Source organism: Gracilinanus agilis, chromosome 2 (assembly GCF_016433145.1).
Source record: "Gracilinanus agilis isolate LMUSP501 chromosome 2, AgileGrace, whole genome shotgun sequence".
In the NCBI taxonomy this organism is placed as follows: domain Eukaryota; kingdom Metazoa; phylum Chordata; class Mammalia; order Didelphimorphia; family Didelphidae; genus Gracilinanus; species Gracilinanus agilis.
Window position 1 is genome coordinate 601,553,753 of NC_058131.1, and position 16,707 is coordinate 601,570,459.

Genomic DNA, 16,707 nt, shown 5'->3' on the forward strand with positions numbered 1-16,707 from the left:
TGTGTGTTCTCTTACTACAATGACCAATATGGAAGTATGTTTTGCATGATAAGCAATATGATCTGGGTTATACATGTATTATCTCTGAGAATGGGAAGGGAGGGAAGGAAGGAAGGAAACAATTTGGATCTTATAATTTTGGAAACCATATGCTGAAAATTATTACATGTAATTGGGAAAAGACAATATCTGAATTAAAAAAACAAAGAGTCATAGGAGCTTGGGCAGAAAGTGCGAACTCTGGAAAGTAAGTCAGGCTAGTTGGGTTGTTGGACTTTCCTGTCTTGCCTATTCCCTGATAATTAACTTATGGATTGCACATGTAAAAAACACAAGAGGAGAAGGAACACCTATTCCAATTTTATATACTCTCCATCTGTTACCATTCTTATGTAAAAATTATTTTACCTGTGATGTAAAACTCCTCAAGAATCCTTCCAGTGCAGCTACAGGTTACAGGACACCTTCCTTTTCCATAAATCAAACACAAAGAGGAGGATTTCACACATTTTATTATAGTGTTGGAAGCAAGTGATGCTCACAGAGTAGTAGTCCCTTTTGGGGGCGTCCACAGGACTAGTGATGGTCCACTTGCCCTCCCTCCCCAGGTGCCCACACATGATTGGCCCCTGGGTTGGGAATATTACATGTAGCAGTAGTCAAAAAGCTGCCTTGTGACAGGGGAGGAAGTAGGCCCCCCTTCTCCCTTTTCCCAATTGCCATCTTAAAGATAGCTGCCTTTCCAGCCAGGCACAGCTACTTCTACATATTTGTGCCTTGTGTGTAGCAGCAGGCACTGTGTAAATTAAGCATGATGCAGAAAGTTAAGAATTGAGGCCTGAAAGAGCATAAGGCCCAAGGCCCTAGCCCCAGCAAAGAAGGTGAGCCCAAATTCTTTACTCCCTCTCCTTGTTGGGTTTGATAAGCTCATATTCCACTGCCTTTGCAAGACAGGCCGCTGCTGCCCTCGTGACTGGTCCAGCCTCACCCTTGGCAAGCACAGAGAGGATCTCCAACACCTCACTCTCCATTAGTTTCACCGCAATTTCCTTTGAGGCCTCTACCATGTTCAGTACCACCACAGCTCCACGGTGCTGCAGCTCCGGATTGGGACTCAAAAGCAGTGCTTGTAGGATCTCTAGCCAATGTGTTGTCTAGGGAAAAGGAAAAAGACCAGGTCCCAGGCTCAGTCTGAGAATACAGAGGTGAGATTGCCTACCACTCTCCTCACTTCTATGGTATATAGACTCCGACCTATTCTGGGCATGAATGGCATACACCTTGTTCTAGTGATACCCACATGATACTAGGACAGATAAAAGATTGCAGCCTTACCCCAGTTAGCAAAGAAAGAAAAGAACTGACATGGTGAGGAGTGTTATTAACAAACTGGGGTGACACTCACCACTTGGGTGATTCGAATACAAAGCTGGGGCAGTAACGAGGTCAGCATGGCAAGTCCACCTGATGCTGCCCGGCGGAGTAGCTCATCTTCTTCTCCACTGTACAGCACTAGTAACTTCAGTCGGTCATTACCTTCAGCCAGAAACAAATCTTGCACCTAAATGGGAAAAGTCACTCAAGAATAGGAAACCATTCTTCAGAGCAGTGATGGGCAAACTACAGCCTGGCCAGAGGCGGCCCCCTGAAATGTTCTATCCAGCCCTCGACATTATTCCTAATCTGACGAATACAATGAGGATACAATACAATGAAACTTCGAAAGAGTTGCCTTAAAAACAGACTGACAGATGAGCATTTCCTTTCCTTTGGCCCCCTCTTTAAAAAGTTTGCCCATCACTGCTTTAGAGAAGAGCCTAATGCAGTGAAAAGATTCTTAAAGAAAAAAATTCTTTTAAAAAAATAGCATTGGGGGGCAGCTGGGTAGCTCAGTGGATTGAGAGCCAGGCCTAGAGACAGGAGGTCCTAGGTTCAAATCCGGCCTCAGACACTTTCCAGCTGTGTGACCCTGGGCAAGTCACGTGACCCCCATTGCCTACCCTTGCCAATTTTCCACCTATAAATCAATACACAGAAGTTAAGGGTTTAAAATAAAAAAAAAAATGACCTTAAAAAAATAGCATTGGGGAGGCAGCTGGGTAGCTCAGTGGATTGAGAGTCAGGCCTAGAGACAGGAGGTCCTAGGTTCAAATCCGGCCTCAGAGACACTCCCCAGCTGTGTGACCCTGGGCAAGTCACTTGACCCCCATTGCCTACCCTTACCACTCTTCCACTTATAAGTCAATACACAGAAGTTAAGGGTTTAAAATTTAAAAAAAAATTTTTTTAAATAAAAAAATAGCATTGGGAGCAGCTAGGTAGCACATGGGATAGAGTGCTGCTAGGCCTGGAGATGGGAGGTTCAAATCCGTCCTCAGACACTTCCTAGCTGTATGACCCTGGGCAAGTCACTTAACCCCAATTGCCTAGCCCTTACCATTCTTTTGTCTTAGAATCATTACCAAGTATCAAGTCTAAGGCAGAATGTAAGGGTTTAAAAAAAAAGTTGGCTTTTATATACATTTTGCATATGTGATAGAATGATTAGAGAATTCAAATCCTGCCCAATAGCTACAATCTGGGATGTTAGGCAAGTCACTTCACTTTAGTTTCCTTATCTGTAAAATAACACTTTACTGCCTACAGTGCCTACCTCAAAGGTATATTTTCAGTACCAGTGAGATGAGACATGTTAAAAAGTCCCTTTCAAATCTTAAGCTATATAAACCTTAGCTTTTATTATCAGAATACACTTGGACCCCTTTCTTCCTAATACCCTCTAACCATGGAATTGATGTCATTACCTCCCCTTCTCAGCCTCTTACCTCTTTGCTCATGGCCATGTTACACATGCACTCAGTGGCTGCCCGGCGGATCATTTCATGGTCCTCAAACATGTAGCCCTCAATCATTGGCACTGCCTTCTCCTTCAGGATCTTCTGCCTGTAGGAGAAGAGGCCAGTAATCTAAGGGTCCCATTTCTTGCTCTACCCAACTCAATATTCCTATGCCAGAGATTTTTCTTGGTGATAGTGAAAATGTCCATAACTCTTATTTTTATACTGAGGGTCACTATCATCCACTAAAATCCAAAGAGTAGCTGTACAAATTCCTATGGGCTCTGGCTCATTAAACAGGATTTAATTAGACTAGAAATTAAGGATAAGACAATAATAGCCCCTGCTTGAAAGAGGGAGCCCACTTTATTGGCTATGAATTCCAGGAACATAGGGATTTGCATCTTACCTCAGCCTCTCACTGATCCCTGCCAGATTGGTTAATGCCATTAGTGCTTCAAAGTTCTGAAGCCCTGAGCAGTTGAGATGCAGGAGGGAGACAAGGGGGCGGACAACTTCATAGACCTGAAACACAAACATTGGCACATCAGGACTGTTTCTACTCATCTTTTCCCTTACCTCTCAAATTCAGAGAACATCCCTCCTGAGAGGCAACAGAGTAAGATCACACTATTATGTGAATTACACTCATTCTAACTTTGTCCTCCAGGCTGTTCCTTCTCTACAGCGGTTCAAAGCCACCATTTGGGTCCCATTTTTCCTTCCTTCTTTCTTTTTAATAACTTTTTTTTATGTAGAAACAATTTTTGATAATTGTTTTCTAACATTCTGTGATTCAGATTCTCTCCTTCCCTACTCACCCAGAGGTGGTAACTAGTTTGATATAGGTTATACATTGTTTCCCTATAATACATGGTTCCATAATTTCCAATGCCATGACAGAAGACACATATCACACATACAATAAAAAAACTCAAACTAAATAAAGTGAAGGTTGGCATGCTTTGATCTGCAATCAGATTCCAACAGTTCCTTATTTGGCTGTGGATAGCATTTTATTTTTTTTTATCATGAGTCCCTTGGGGTTTTCTTAGAATCTTGTTTTGCTGATAATAGTTTTGTTCTTTACAGTTGGATAATCATACAATATTTTGGTTATTTGTTTTGGTCCCATTTTAAGGAAAAATACCAATAAAGAGGAAATCATTGTAAGTAGGGCAGAGGATAAAACATACCCGTTCTCCAGGAAAAGTCATTTCAGGGTTAGAAGTGATGGTGATCTTAGCAAGAGCCTGTGCTGCTTTAGTCTGCCCAATATCTGTGCCTTCCAGTGCAAGTGGCAGTAGAGCCTGGGAAGCAAAATGGCCAAAAAACAAACAAAAAACAAACAAAACACCGAAGAGTTTCATCATTAAATCAGGAATTAAAATCCAGAAAATTAGGAAAATACCAGTTATATTCTTATGAAGCATTAATGTAAATATGTTGCAAAATAACAAGAGTTTACATTAAGGTGTTTATCACATGGTGTGTCTCCATTTTGTGGGAAAACTGATAAAGTCCTTTGCCCAATTCACACTAAGAGGTAGAGCCAGGACCTGAACCTAATTGTAACTCCAAGACCATTATGGCACTTTCCTCTACAGAAGAAGTAAACTTTATGTAATAATATACTTATTACATGCAGTAATAAGCTAGAGGACATAGATGACTTATTTTCAGCAAAAGGATAAACTTGAAATAGTCTTCCCAACAGTGGTGATGGATTTGCATTAATTTGTATTAATTTGTTCACTTTTATCATCACAATGATTTTTTTAAAGATGCTAATCTAGCAAAAATATATTAAAGGTTCACTTCTTCCTGTATCCTCTCCTGTTCTACAATATATATGGAAATGCTCATTTTATTTGATGTTGATGTTCAGAATAAAATTAATAAATAATATATGATCTATATATATGTATACATACAAATGAATGAAAGCTCACTGTTGGATATGGACTGAAATATATGCTCTTCAGTTAGGATTTTCTTGTTTTGGACCTAAGGCCAAAGCAAAAATCCCAGAAAAAGGAGTAAGTACATTGTGATTTTCAAACTATGCCATATAATTTAATATAGAACAGAGGTGAAATGAGTTTCAGAACATGAAAAAATAACATTGCAAAATGTTGTAAGAGAGTTATTAGGTCTTGAGCAAAAAAAAATGTATATATATATGCCTCAGTTTCTTTATTTGTAAACTTTGAGGATAAGACATGATTATGTATAAGTAAGTTCCATTTCACTGCTAAAATTCTGGCTCTAAAGAGCCTTTGCCTCTGGCACACAATGTCACTTTTATAGTTAATGATCTTAGTTAGAGGAGAAAGTAACCGCCAATGGTAGCTTACCTTGCCTCCTCCCTGAGCAACAACACTCCCACGGTCTTCTGCTTCCTCTACCAATGCTAGGAAGACTCTGTGGGTAGAAGCCTAATTAGTAATGGCTTGGAATACAAGGGAACACAGTTCTTTTTCAGCCCAGACACTTGCTTCAGTGTGAGGCAAATAAAGCCAAATGACTAGTTTCTATAGGGTTTGCCCCAAGTAAGACTTTCCCTTGTGAAGAACTCATCTGATCAAGTAGCCCCAAAGTGAAGTCTAAACAATTCTATGCAGTTGCTAGCTAAAGCCTAATCATCTGTGAGCTCTGATTGGGTCATCTGACCCTTGCCACAGATTCCCCCCTAGGGTCTACCTGGAGAGTAGTTCCCGGCAGGAATTGGTGAGCACTGGGTTCTCATTCTTCACCATGCATGTGAGAGCTGATACCACTCCAGCTGAAAGCAACTTCTTCACTCGTGATCGAACAAAGCCTGGTTTATCCTGGGGAAAAATTACAGTTTGACAAAAGACCTTAACTAACAGAAAGCACATGCAGTCAGTGGAACTGAAGACTTTTTTTTTTTTAAACCCTTACCTTCTGTCTTGGAATCAATACTGGCGTATTGGCTCCAAGGCAGAAGAGTGGTAAGGGTAGGCAATGGGGGTCAAGGGACTTGCCCAGCGTCACACAACTGAGAAGTGTCTGAGACCAGATTTGAACCCAGGACCTCCCGTCTCTAGACCTGGCTCTCAATCCACTTAGCTACCCAGCTGCCCCCTGAAGACTCTTAAAAAGAAAGAACTTGGTGAGAATGAATTGCTAAACACTGAATTATTGAAATAGAAAAATCCTTCTGAGTTAATCTTTAAAAACAGCAAATACTCATTTGTTTAGGAAGGCTTAACTTTTTGAGGCTACACTATCTGCAAGATGATAACTTTGGACCAGATAGATATTATTTCCAGGTTTTTTTCAACTTTAATAATCTATGTCTTGGGTCTAATACTGTCTGGATTCAAGGAAGCCATGTTCATTCTATCCCAATTCTCCTGTGATTTAAATAGATGTCCATCTGTGCCTCTCACTTACTCCTGCTCACCTTAGGGTGCTGCTCAGGTACATGTTGTTTGGCATACTTGGCCAGCTCCAGCATCTGGGGGTCAGGCTCCTCGTGATCATAACTATTGGTACAGTTCACCAGTGTTGAGGCCACAGCAAAGAGTACTGACCTGTCCTCCAACTGCAAAGAATAGGCAAGAGATTCAATTGGCCCTGCCTTTGGAGAAAATCCGTAGAGATGGTCATACTGTTTTAGGGAAGACATTTCTCAGACAACACTTGAAAAGTCACAAAACGCGTGGGTATAACATTCTACCCTTAGTAATCTGAGTGGTTCAACTCTTCTCTACATATATTACTTAATCTAAAATAATTACTAGGAAAAATTGGACCACTCTTTTCTAGTGGTTTTGTGCCCAAATACAGCATTAATTTATTGTTGTCAAAGGGTAAAAATGGCCTCAGGTTTTATAGAGGTATATAGTAGATTATCATCCTCATCAATAGTAGTTCAAGTTCTTCAATTTCTTGAGTCTGATATAATGGAATCAAAAGTGCACCTTATTTAACAAATAGGATAGAGTTACCACGTGCCTAGGGAGAATGGCTGCTATTTGGTAGATTTGAAAAATAGTAGCCAAAGCTACTAAGTTTTAGACTTACTAAAAAAGACATTTTGCAATGGGAAAGATGAGGGGTAAAGGGGCAGCAAGTTAACTACCTCCAACTCCAGGAAAAGAATGAGCAAATTCTGATATGGAAGCTCCTCAAAGCTGCCAGGCTGGAAACCCAAGGTTACCTTACTGAGCTGGAACATAGCCTTCAGAGCTGCCTCATCTTCCACAAATTCTTCTTTTACATCTGCATCGAAAGTCAAGTAGGCAAGACCCTCTACTGCCCAACGTCGGGTGCTTGAATCAATTCCATCATTACACAACCACCTGGAGGTAGAATGGGGAAACACCATCAGTGAACTTAGGGCTGGGGAAGATAAAAGACAGTAAGATAAAAGGAAATTCTAGTTGGGGACTGACTTGTAGCAGAGAATAAATACACAGAATTGGAAAGTGATGGAAAAAAAGGTTAGAATTTAAAAAAAAATTTTTTTGAAAGAAGATTGTCCCTTCTACATTCAAGTCATGTTCTTCAACAAAGAATAGTTAGAGAAGGCTCCTACCCCATATCCCTAGTGTTTCTTCCCCTGAAATCTATTTAGTTAACTGGACTGGGTGGGCAAAGACACATTCCTTAATCCATAATCACATCAAACTCACTTTCGACACTGCTTGGCCAATTTGAGGGTGGAGCCTTCTGCGAACTGCTTCATGCTAAAATCAGTCCCTCCAGCTGATCCTAGTTTACAGAGCCCCTGGAAGAAAAAGGAAAGTACAAGTTTAGATGGGCTCTGTGAAATATAGTAATGGATTGCTTTTCCCTTATTGTAATCCAGCTGCATGAATCTTTTGAGGTGCTTATTAGGATGTTTCTCTAGAACTAAACTCATTCCTGCTCCCTCTCCATGACTATCAAAGAGCTCAGGAGATTTTACAAAACCAAGTATTCAGCTATCACAAGAAATCATTAGCACTTTGTGTCATTTATTTTGGGTATTAGTGTAGGCTATTCATTCAAGTGTCTACAATATGCTCTATTGTGTCTGAGCTAGTATCTAATGGAGATGAACATCTTGTCAGTCATTGTAGATCCTGAACCCAAAGCCTAAATTGAACTCAACCTCTTTCCCACAAACTGCCAGCTTTGGGCTCTGAGAAATTTGTGAAGACAGAACCCTCCAGGAACCAAATGCTCCCAGGAAACAGGATTAGTTCTATAAAACTTCTTTACATTTATAGATAGCTCCAGTTACAAATCATTTTCATGTACATAATCTCACTTGATCCTCACAATAATTCTGAGAGAAGCCAGGCAGGTGTTATTTTCTCCATTTTACAAATGAAACTGAAGCTCATTGTGAGGCGAAATAATCTGCAAGTCACACTAATGGGAGGAATCTGAATACAGATTTTGTGACTCTTAGTCCAGAACTCTTTCATTACACTAATGATTAGTAACTTGAGATATATGGACTCTCAAGGATACTGTGGAGAGATTTCAGGGGTTCATGAACTTGGATGGGAAAAATTTTTTTTATTATTTTCGATATAATTGGTTTCCTTTGTATTTTTCCACTTTATTTTATGTATTAAAAATATTATTCTGAGAAGGGTCCATAAGCTGAATCAGGCTGCAAAGAAGCACATCATTAAACCTTTAAAAATTCCTGCTCAAAACTAATGCTGCCTGGATGTAGTAAAAGTACCCAGACACAAGTGCTAGAGAGAATAACTTTCCTCACAAAACCTGCTCCTGGTGAAGACTTGATTTTTCTAAAGCCCAGTTCAAGTATCACCTTTATTATGAAACTTTCCTGACTAACCCTAACCTTCGCTCATCACCTTCTTCCTTTTTACTGCTGTAGCACTTCAGCTCTGCCACAAAGGCAGCATGGGGCAGTAGAAATGGAGTTGGAGTTGGAATCAGAAAACCTGGTCACTTCACCTTTCTGAAACTATATCCTTATATGTAAAATGTAAAAATTCTTTATTTTTTTTTTAACATTTAAAACTTTTCTTTAATGAAATCTGTTTAATCAGTGAAGTATTTATTTTTATTTTTTAGAAAAATTTTCCATGGTTACATGATTTATGTTTTTACTTTCCCCTTCACCCCCCCCCCCAATAGCAAATATGCATTTCCACTGGTTTTATCATGTGTCATCGATCAAGACTTATTTCCACATTTGTAAAAATCCTTTAAATGACATTTGACCTAATTCAGCACTTGCCCCACATACTTTGTAATGCTATCTTCTTTATGGGTATGTTTCCCAAGCTACAATGTCAGTCCCTTAAAGGCAAAAACCACATCCCACACTTCATTGTATCCCTAGTGACTGATATGTGGTTAATACATATTTGATGAAAGTGAAAACAGGATTCATCAAGATTGTCCCTCCCATCCTAGGCCCAGGGTCCAGCCTTACCACCAGGGCCCGAATGCGGATGCTGTCCTTTTCACTGCGCTTATAGAGATCCTTAAGGAGGGAAACACCATTGGCAGTAATAAATGAGGCACGCTTGGCTTTTCCAGCTGCGTAGATCAATGCCTCCACAGCTACCAGCTGCTCTGCCTCATTCTCTGAAGCACAAAGGGCAATCACACTCTCCATGACACCACTCAGTTCCAGGGCCCTGTTGCCAGCTTCGCAAGGGCCCTGCAGGAGGCAGGAGACTGTTTGAATAGCCCGTAACTTTCCAGCTAGCCCTCGCCCCTCAAACCAGCTCCTGGAAAAACAGATTAAATGGTCATGCTTGTACTGTCGCTCCCTTCCTGGTTAATCTTCCAGGTTACTCCTTCATTATGAGGATCCCCAGAAAACAGGACACTTGAACAGTAAGAGAAAATGGAAATGGGAAATGACCATATCATTTTGGCACTAATTGCTGTGGCTTAGTCATCTAAGAATCTAAGTCAGCAAGACTATCCATTTCCACACATAAAACAGACATAAAAGAGATAAACATTACTTCTTGAAGTCAGATATTTCATTGGTATAGGGAGTTATTTTCTAGACCTTGCTATTCTTTTCCAAAGCTGCTCTCCTTGCTGAAAACCCTTTCCCAGGTTTTCAGGGAAAACCTCTGGGGCCTAGGTTTTTGATTTGGTTTTTCTTTTTTTTTTGCATGGCTTTGGAAATCAAAGTTTGTGAATATTCTCTTACTTGATGTAACTTTCACAGAGTCGGTGGAAATTTTCCCTCTCTGCATCACACTTCAGATCATCAAAGAGCTTATTAAGGAGAACGGAGGCACTCATTCGGCTATTCTCTGTCACAGCAATGTCCTCTGGAGGTTCCTGAACTGAACCTCCAACTTCTAAAATCTTTTTTAAACCTGAAAAGACACTTTTATTTAGCCACAATTGCTCACCCAATAAGGGTTAAGGGGAACAGACTTCCATGTAGGAAGCTGGAGAGACAGAGACATCCTTTCAGAAGGAACACTGCATAGGTCTGGGTCCATATAGATTGGTAGGAATTGGAGACTGAGAAATTCTGGCAAAGCCAGAAACAGTGAAAAGTCAGTAATGGGATTTTTTTTTTTTTTTTAGGATTTCTAATATAGACGAACATAACACAAAGTTCCTCATAAGCCTCCTACCTTCCTAGTCTTCTTATAATTTACTTCCCTCCACATACTCTACAGTTGAACAATGCTATCCTCCTTGAATACAATACTCCATGCCCCATCTCTGCCTTGGCACTGGCTGTTCCCTCTGCCTGGAATGCTCTCCCTCCTCACCTCTGCCTCTTAGTTTCTCTGGCTTCCTTCAAGACTCAGCTTAAATTCCACCTTCTGTAGGAGGCCTTTCCCAACGACCCCCAACTATTCAGATGACTTTCCATCTATTCTGTATATAACTTTTGGGTATCTAGTTTTTTTTTAATGTTGTCCTCCCCTTGAGAATTAAGTTCCTTGACAACAGAGATTGTTTTTTGCTTTTCTTTATATTTCCAGCTCTTAGCACAGTGCCTGGAACATGATAAATGCTCATTGCCTAACTAAAGTAATTTAAATAAAATGACTAAATAAATTATCCATAGCAGTACTTAAGTAGAAGGACAGACCCTTGAAGAATCTGAAGCTCTTACCTTGGTCAATGACCCAAAGAGTGAGGCTATTGTTGGGGTCTCGAAGTGACTTTCGAGGTACCACTTTAATCAGAAGAGTTAGGGCATTATCTCGACCTTGGGCTGAAACACCTGCCTCAGTGAGCAACTCCAAAAGGTTACTGATTAATAACTTCAGTTCTCTAGAAGGATCTGCAAAGACAAAAAATGTTCCATGGTGGTCTACCAGCCAATATATGTGCTAGGCTGTCCAAACAAACTAATAGAGGGTTAAAGAGAAGAGGTTAGAGGGTAGAGAAGGGGAATTAATAAGGTAGAACATTTGTTGCTTGGATCTGGACAGACATCAACCTCGTTAAGGGGCTTTGTCCTTCCCAGAGTGTCCCTTTTTTAAAAAAAAAACAAAACCCTTACCTTCTGTCTTAGAATTGATACAAGTATTGGTTCCAAGGTAGAAGAGTGGTAAAGGCTAAGCAATTAGGGTTAAGTGACTTTCCTATGGTCACATATCTAGGAAGTTCATGAATTCAGATTTGAACTCAAGACCTACCATCTCTAGGCCTGGTTCTCTATCCACCAAACCACCTAGTTGCCCCCAAAGTACTCTTATTTTATACTTGGGTTCCCTTGTTGTTTAGGACTCCAAAGCATTGTGTTATAGTTAGGACATCCATCAAGCAGTTCTTCATATGATCCATAATAGTGAAGTGCTGTGGGAAGGAAGCTCCCCCCAAAATTGGTTAACTTACCCACAATGATAGCACCTTCTTTCCCTCGGAAACCCTTCTTTACTCCTTCTTTGAGAGCATCAAAAATGACCTGTAGTAGGTGGCAGGTAGCAAGGGACACTGACTGGTTCTTGACCCCAAGCATGGCTACTATTCGACGAGTGCCCAGCACACTTAAGGTTGCTACTGTCTATAGTAAAAGAAACAAGTACTTCAGCCTAAGAACCAACCCAATTAACAGTCCTTACCATGAGAGGTTATGACAGGTCAAGAAACTCTGAAAAAGGTCAGGTCAAGATGAAAAACAAAGTGGGAGAATTGTTCTGAGTGTAATTCTACCAAAAGGATATCAAGAGTATCCTGAAGCTATAGCTTCTTCAGAAAATATTTCAGGGAAGTTTCCATAGTGGTTCATTGCTTCTCTATTCCATGTAGACATCCTGGGTCCCCAAATATCTGTTTCAGTTTACTTTTCCCAGGGAATGCTATTCAATAACATGGTAAAAACTATTCAGATGAATGTCAAGTCAAAGACTACCTAGCTCACTTCTTACTTCAACCGAGATTCCAAAATAATCCTAAAGATCTGGATTTAGATCAAGAAAGACCTCCCTAGTCTCAAGAGGTCCACCTTTGTCTGGATGAGTGCCTAAATCAGTTTCCTCTAAGATGCTCTACAGAAGCTGAAGTGGGAGCTGGGCAAGTTCTTATAACTCCTAGTCTAGGATGGACTTGAAATTAAGGGATAAGGAAAGAGAACTCAAGCTTGTCTTGATGACTTGTCCTAAGGGAAACATCAACCTGTCTTCCTTCTCTGTGCCATGTGAACATTCAGGAGAGCTGTTTAAGTGAAGTAGTTAGTGTAGTCCTTCAGTTTTCAAGAGATTACTCTCCATACTTACCCGTGACTGGTGTTCAGAGCATATTCCAACCAATGTGCGAAGAGCTGCCAACATCAGGTCTGTCTCTCCTGTTTCTAAGAGACGTTGTAAGAGCTGGACCCCATTACTCTGGAAGATTCTCTCAGCCCCAGCATCTTCTCGTGCTAGTACAACAAGATTCTGAGAAGCCTTCAGAAAAGAAAAAAGTGTTCAAAATTTAGCCAAGGGATTTAACTAGCCTGTAAATAACCACAGGTAAGAAGCAATATTGTGTAGTACAAAGTACTGGACTAGGAGTTGGGAGACCAAGGTTGTAGTCTTTCTTGACACCAAACTCTACAGACCAACCAGAAGGTCATGAACTAAGCTTTGAACTAAGGGTGTTAACAACAACATGCCTTCCTGGTAGCCTCCAAAAACTACTTCTTGAGATCTCTAGCCTTTCCAATATAGCTCTTGTTCTTTATGTATCTCTTATTTCTACCTATACCTGACAATTACCTGTTGTATGTCCCCTTTAGCATCAGGTGAATGTGGGTGAAAGTAAGTGGAGAGATAAATAATTTTAATTTACTATTTTGGATTCCAAAAGGAACCCCCTTTCTCCTTTTTGAAGGATCCAAAGGACCCTCAAACCAAGAGTCCAATAATAATCTCTGTGTGATAAACCAGGTCATAAAGACAGTAGTGAACCAATTTACCTAGAACCATATACTAGAGAAAGACAGACCCCAATAAGTAATACTTCTGCTAGAGCTAAGACTACCAATAATCCAAATGTTTTAAGAAGCAACATCCATAAGTCAAAACCCCCAAGTGCAAACTCTAGTATGAAAAGAGCACTGGGAATGTTTGACCCCAATACTGATTACACTATGTCAGTACCTTTTGTTTTTTTTCAGTGCCTTTCTCTTTTGGATCCAGTAATATCTGGAACATCTGATCCACTTTAGCATCTGTTGAGGACATGTACCGAACCTGGGAAGATCAAAAAGGTACATAATAAATCACTGTTCCAGAGTTTTTGGACAAAGGTAACAGATACTTCCTCTCTTCCTTCCCTCAATCTAGAATCCCTTAATCTCTGCCTTTAAGCAGCAGATACAGATTGCCTACTTAATTAAGCATCTCCGTCCCTAGGGATGACAGCCAAGTTAAACTGGTTCTTTAGACAAAAAAATATTTGCCTAACAGACCCTCTCAGACATAATGGGGGCTCATTTTCCTCCTGGGACCACACATCCTGCTAAAGCAGCCACAACTTGTACTGATACTGAATTAGGGTATTATTAAGTAATAGGAAGATTATCATTTAGTTCTCAGGCAACCACAACTATGTGTGACAAAGTTTAAAAAAGAATAGAGGGGGCAGCTGGGTAGCTCAGTGGATTGAGAGCCAGGCCTAGAGACAGGAGGTCCTGGGTTCAAATCTGGCCTCAGACACTTCCCAGCTGTGTGACCCTGGGCAAGTCACTTGACCCCCATTGTCTACCCTTACCAATCTTCCACCTATAAGTCAATACACAAAAGTTAAGGATTTAAAATTAAAAAAAAAATTAAAAAAAAAAAGAATAGAATCATTATTACCTATGTATCAAAACAAGTACCACAACCTATGAAGAGTATATGTATTTTACTAACAAATACCCCTTTTAACTTTGATAATTTCTTTTGTCTTGTTTTTAATTCACTTCTATGATAGTATCCTATTCCTATAGCCCTATAGCCTTCCTTCTGCCTTGGAAAATGATCTTTGTTCTGGAAATGAAAGAACAAAAAAAATGTAACAGCCAGTTGATAATCAAGATTAAGGCAGGAGATAGTAAAAGAGAATACAATTGCCCTTGATGAATTCAAGTCATCTAACCTGGGTAAGCTACCCACTGAAGTAGTGAAAAATGTGATTACTAAGACATTGTTAGTAATATTTGACAAGATCATGGAAAATGGGAGAAATACCATAGGATAGAGAAGGAAAGATAAAAAGGGTGGGCAAACCATAAGCTAGTGAGCTTAATTTCTAATGCTGGAGAAATTTTAGAACAGATCATTAACAAGATAGTTGAATGTCTTGCACAGAAAGTAATGATTACAAAGCAACAAGTATAGCTTCATCAAGGACAGGTCATACTGGACCAGTTTTATTTCCTTTTAACAGGGTTACTAAACTGGCAGATCAAAGAAATGCTATGGATATAATTGACCTAGATTTTAGGAAGCATATAAGTATCCTTATACTATTCTTCTGGAAAAATGGAAAACTGTGACTTAGATGGTAATACAATTAGACAGACCCAGAAGTGCTAGAAAAGCAGTATGGCATAGTGGATAAAGATCTAGTCTCAAAAGCAGGAAGGTCCAAGTTCAAGAACTGCTTCTGACACATACTGTCTCTATGACTGTGGGCAAGTCACAACCTCAATGCTCTAGGCAATTTTCAAAGACTGTAAGTTGCAGAGAAGGTGCTGACCTGCATTTGAAGAAAGTCTCCTTTATCCATGAAATCACAGGTAAAGTCTCTATCCCTACCCTCTCCAGAACTAAAAGTTATGTCAAATGTTTTGATGTCAACTTGACAGGAAGTTTTCCAGTGGAGAGTCTCAGAAATTCTATGTATGACCCTGTTCTAGTTAATATTTTTATCGCATTTTGACTAAAGGTATAGATGACATGCTCATTAAATTTACATATGACACAAAGATGGCCAAGATATTAATACAATGGATGACAAATTTAGGATCCAAGTTGCTAGTGAAAGCCTAAAGCATTGGACTGATCCAATAAGATATAATTTGATGAAGATAAATGTAAATTCCTACAATTGAGTCAACATCACAAATACAGGATGAGGAGGCATGGTTTGACAGTAGTTGGTATAAAAAAATATAGGGAGCTGGCTGACTGCTAAGTGAATAAGAGAGCCAGGCCTAGAGGCGGGAGGACCTGGGTCCAAATCTGGCCTCAGACATTTTTTAGCTGTGTGACCCTGGGCAAGTCACTTGACCCCATTTGCCTAGCCCTTGTCTATCTGTCTTAAGAGTTGTTACTAGTACAGGAAGTAAGGGTTTAAAAAAATATGTGTGGTTATACACACATATAGGATCTGATGTAATGGAAACTCAAAAGGAGTCAGCAGTGTGTTATGGCAGCCCCAATATTTAATGTGAACTTGGATAACATTAAGTGAGGTATCATTTCTGAGACTAAGAAAGTGAGAGTCTCTCTGTACTCTGAATTGGTCAAACCATAATATGTGGAGTATTATGATCAGCTATGGGTTCTACAGTTTAAAATAGGTTTTGATAAGGTAGAGAGTATCAGTCCATGATAACTGTCTTTGACTATCTAAAGGACTGTTGTGTGGAAAAGGGATTGGATTTCTTCTGTTTGATGGCAGAATGAATAGCAATGGATGAAAGTTATAAAAAGAGGCAAACTTACACTTCTTGTCAGGAAAAATTTTCTAAAAATCAGACCTGTCTAAAGGTGGAATGGCCTGCCTCAAGAGGTGGTGAGATCTTCCTCTTTGAAGGTCTTCAAGCATAGGCTAAATACCAGCTTGTCAAATGTCATTTCATCTTTTGTTTGTTACATATAGATGGAATTCTTTTCAGGTATGGCTGGACTAAATGGATGCTCAGGTTCCTTCCCACTCTAAAATTCTATAATTTTGTCATTTAAATAGTCAAGAATTCACGGAACAATTATGGAGTGTCAAATATATGAAGAGACATTGCACTTAGCATTGCAAAATCTACAAATATGTATAAGAGGCAGTGTTTGCACTCTTGCAGTTTGCGACCTAGGAGAGGATATAAGATGAATATACAAAAAACTATGATGCTATAAGCATATTATACCACTTCTTTTTATACTTAAAAAATTCAGAACTACCTTGGTGACTCATGTTCAGTTTCTGGTTCACTATGCCCACTCCCCCACCCCAATCCTTTCCTGTCATGCTTTATTTCTAGTTATTTTCCCATCTCATATTTATTCACATACCTTCTCTTGAATATGCCCCCCTAGAGTTCGTAGGGCCTCCTGGAAGACTTTGTTCTTGGGTTCCAGGCTTACACACCTCTGCAGGTCAAGGATGGCCTGATCAAGGCGGCCCAGTTTTTCTAGTGCTTGACTCCGTCGAAAAAGTGCTTTCACATCCCCACCATCCGTTGCAATGG

General features: G+C 39.9%; 1 protein-coding gene across 1 annotated transcript; it reads right to left on the reverse strand.

The window, feature by feature from the left end:
• Positions 1-494: 494 nt before the first annotated feature.
• UNC45A (unc-45 myosin chaperone A) lies at positions 495-16,707 on the reverse strand. Its single transcript, XM_044665464.1, has 17 exons — positions 16,532-16,707; positions 13,412-13,504; positions 12,548-12,715; positions 11,667-11,835; positions 10,939-11,109; positions 10,009-10,180; positions 9,271-9,571; positions 7,502-7,596; positions 7,027-7,168; positions 6,268-6,408; positions 5,541-5,668; positions 5,195-5,261; positions 4,034-4,147; positions 3,247-3,362; positions 2,826-2,943; positions 1,406-1,561; positions 495-1,154 (listed from the first exon to the last, which is right to left on the reverse strand). Exons 2-17 carry the CDS (start codon positions 13,493-13,495, stop codon positions 897-899), a joined length of 2,400 nt encoding a protein of 799 aa, XP_044521399.1. The 5' UTR covers positions 13,496-13,504; positions 16,532-16,707; the 3' UTR covers positions 495-896.

Bases quoted from the DNA above. Each gene is read 5' to 3' on its own strand.
- UNC45A (XM_044665464.1), bottom strand. From the start codon at position 13,495: ATGTCCTCAACAGATGCTAAAGTGGATCAGATGTTCCAGATATTACTG. The intron at 12,716-13,411 runs GTACTGACATAG...TCTTTTCTGAAG, and splicing joins GCACTGAAAAAAAACAAAAG to GCTTCTCAGAATCTTGTTGT. The intron at 7,597-9,270 runs GTAAGGCTGGAC...TTTTTCTTCCAG, and splicing joins TCCGCATTCGGGCCCTGGTG to GGGCTCTGTAAACTAGGATC.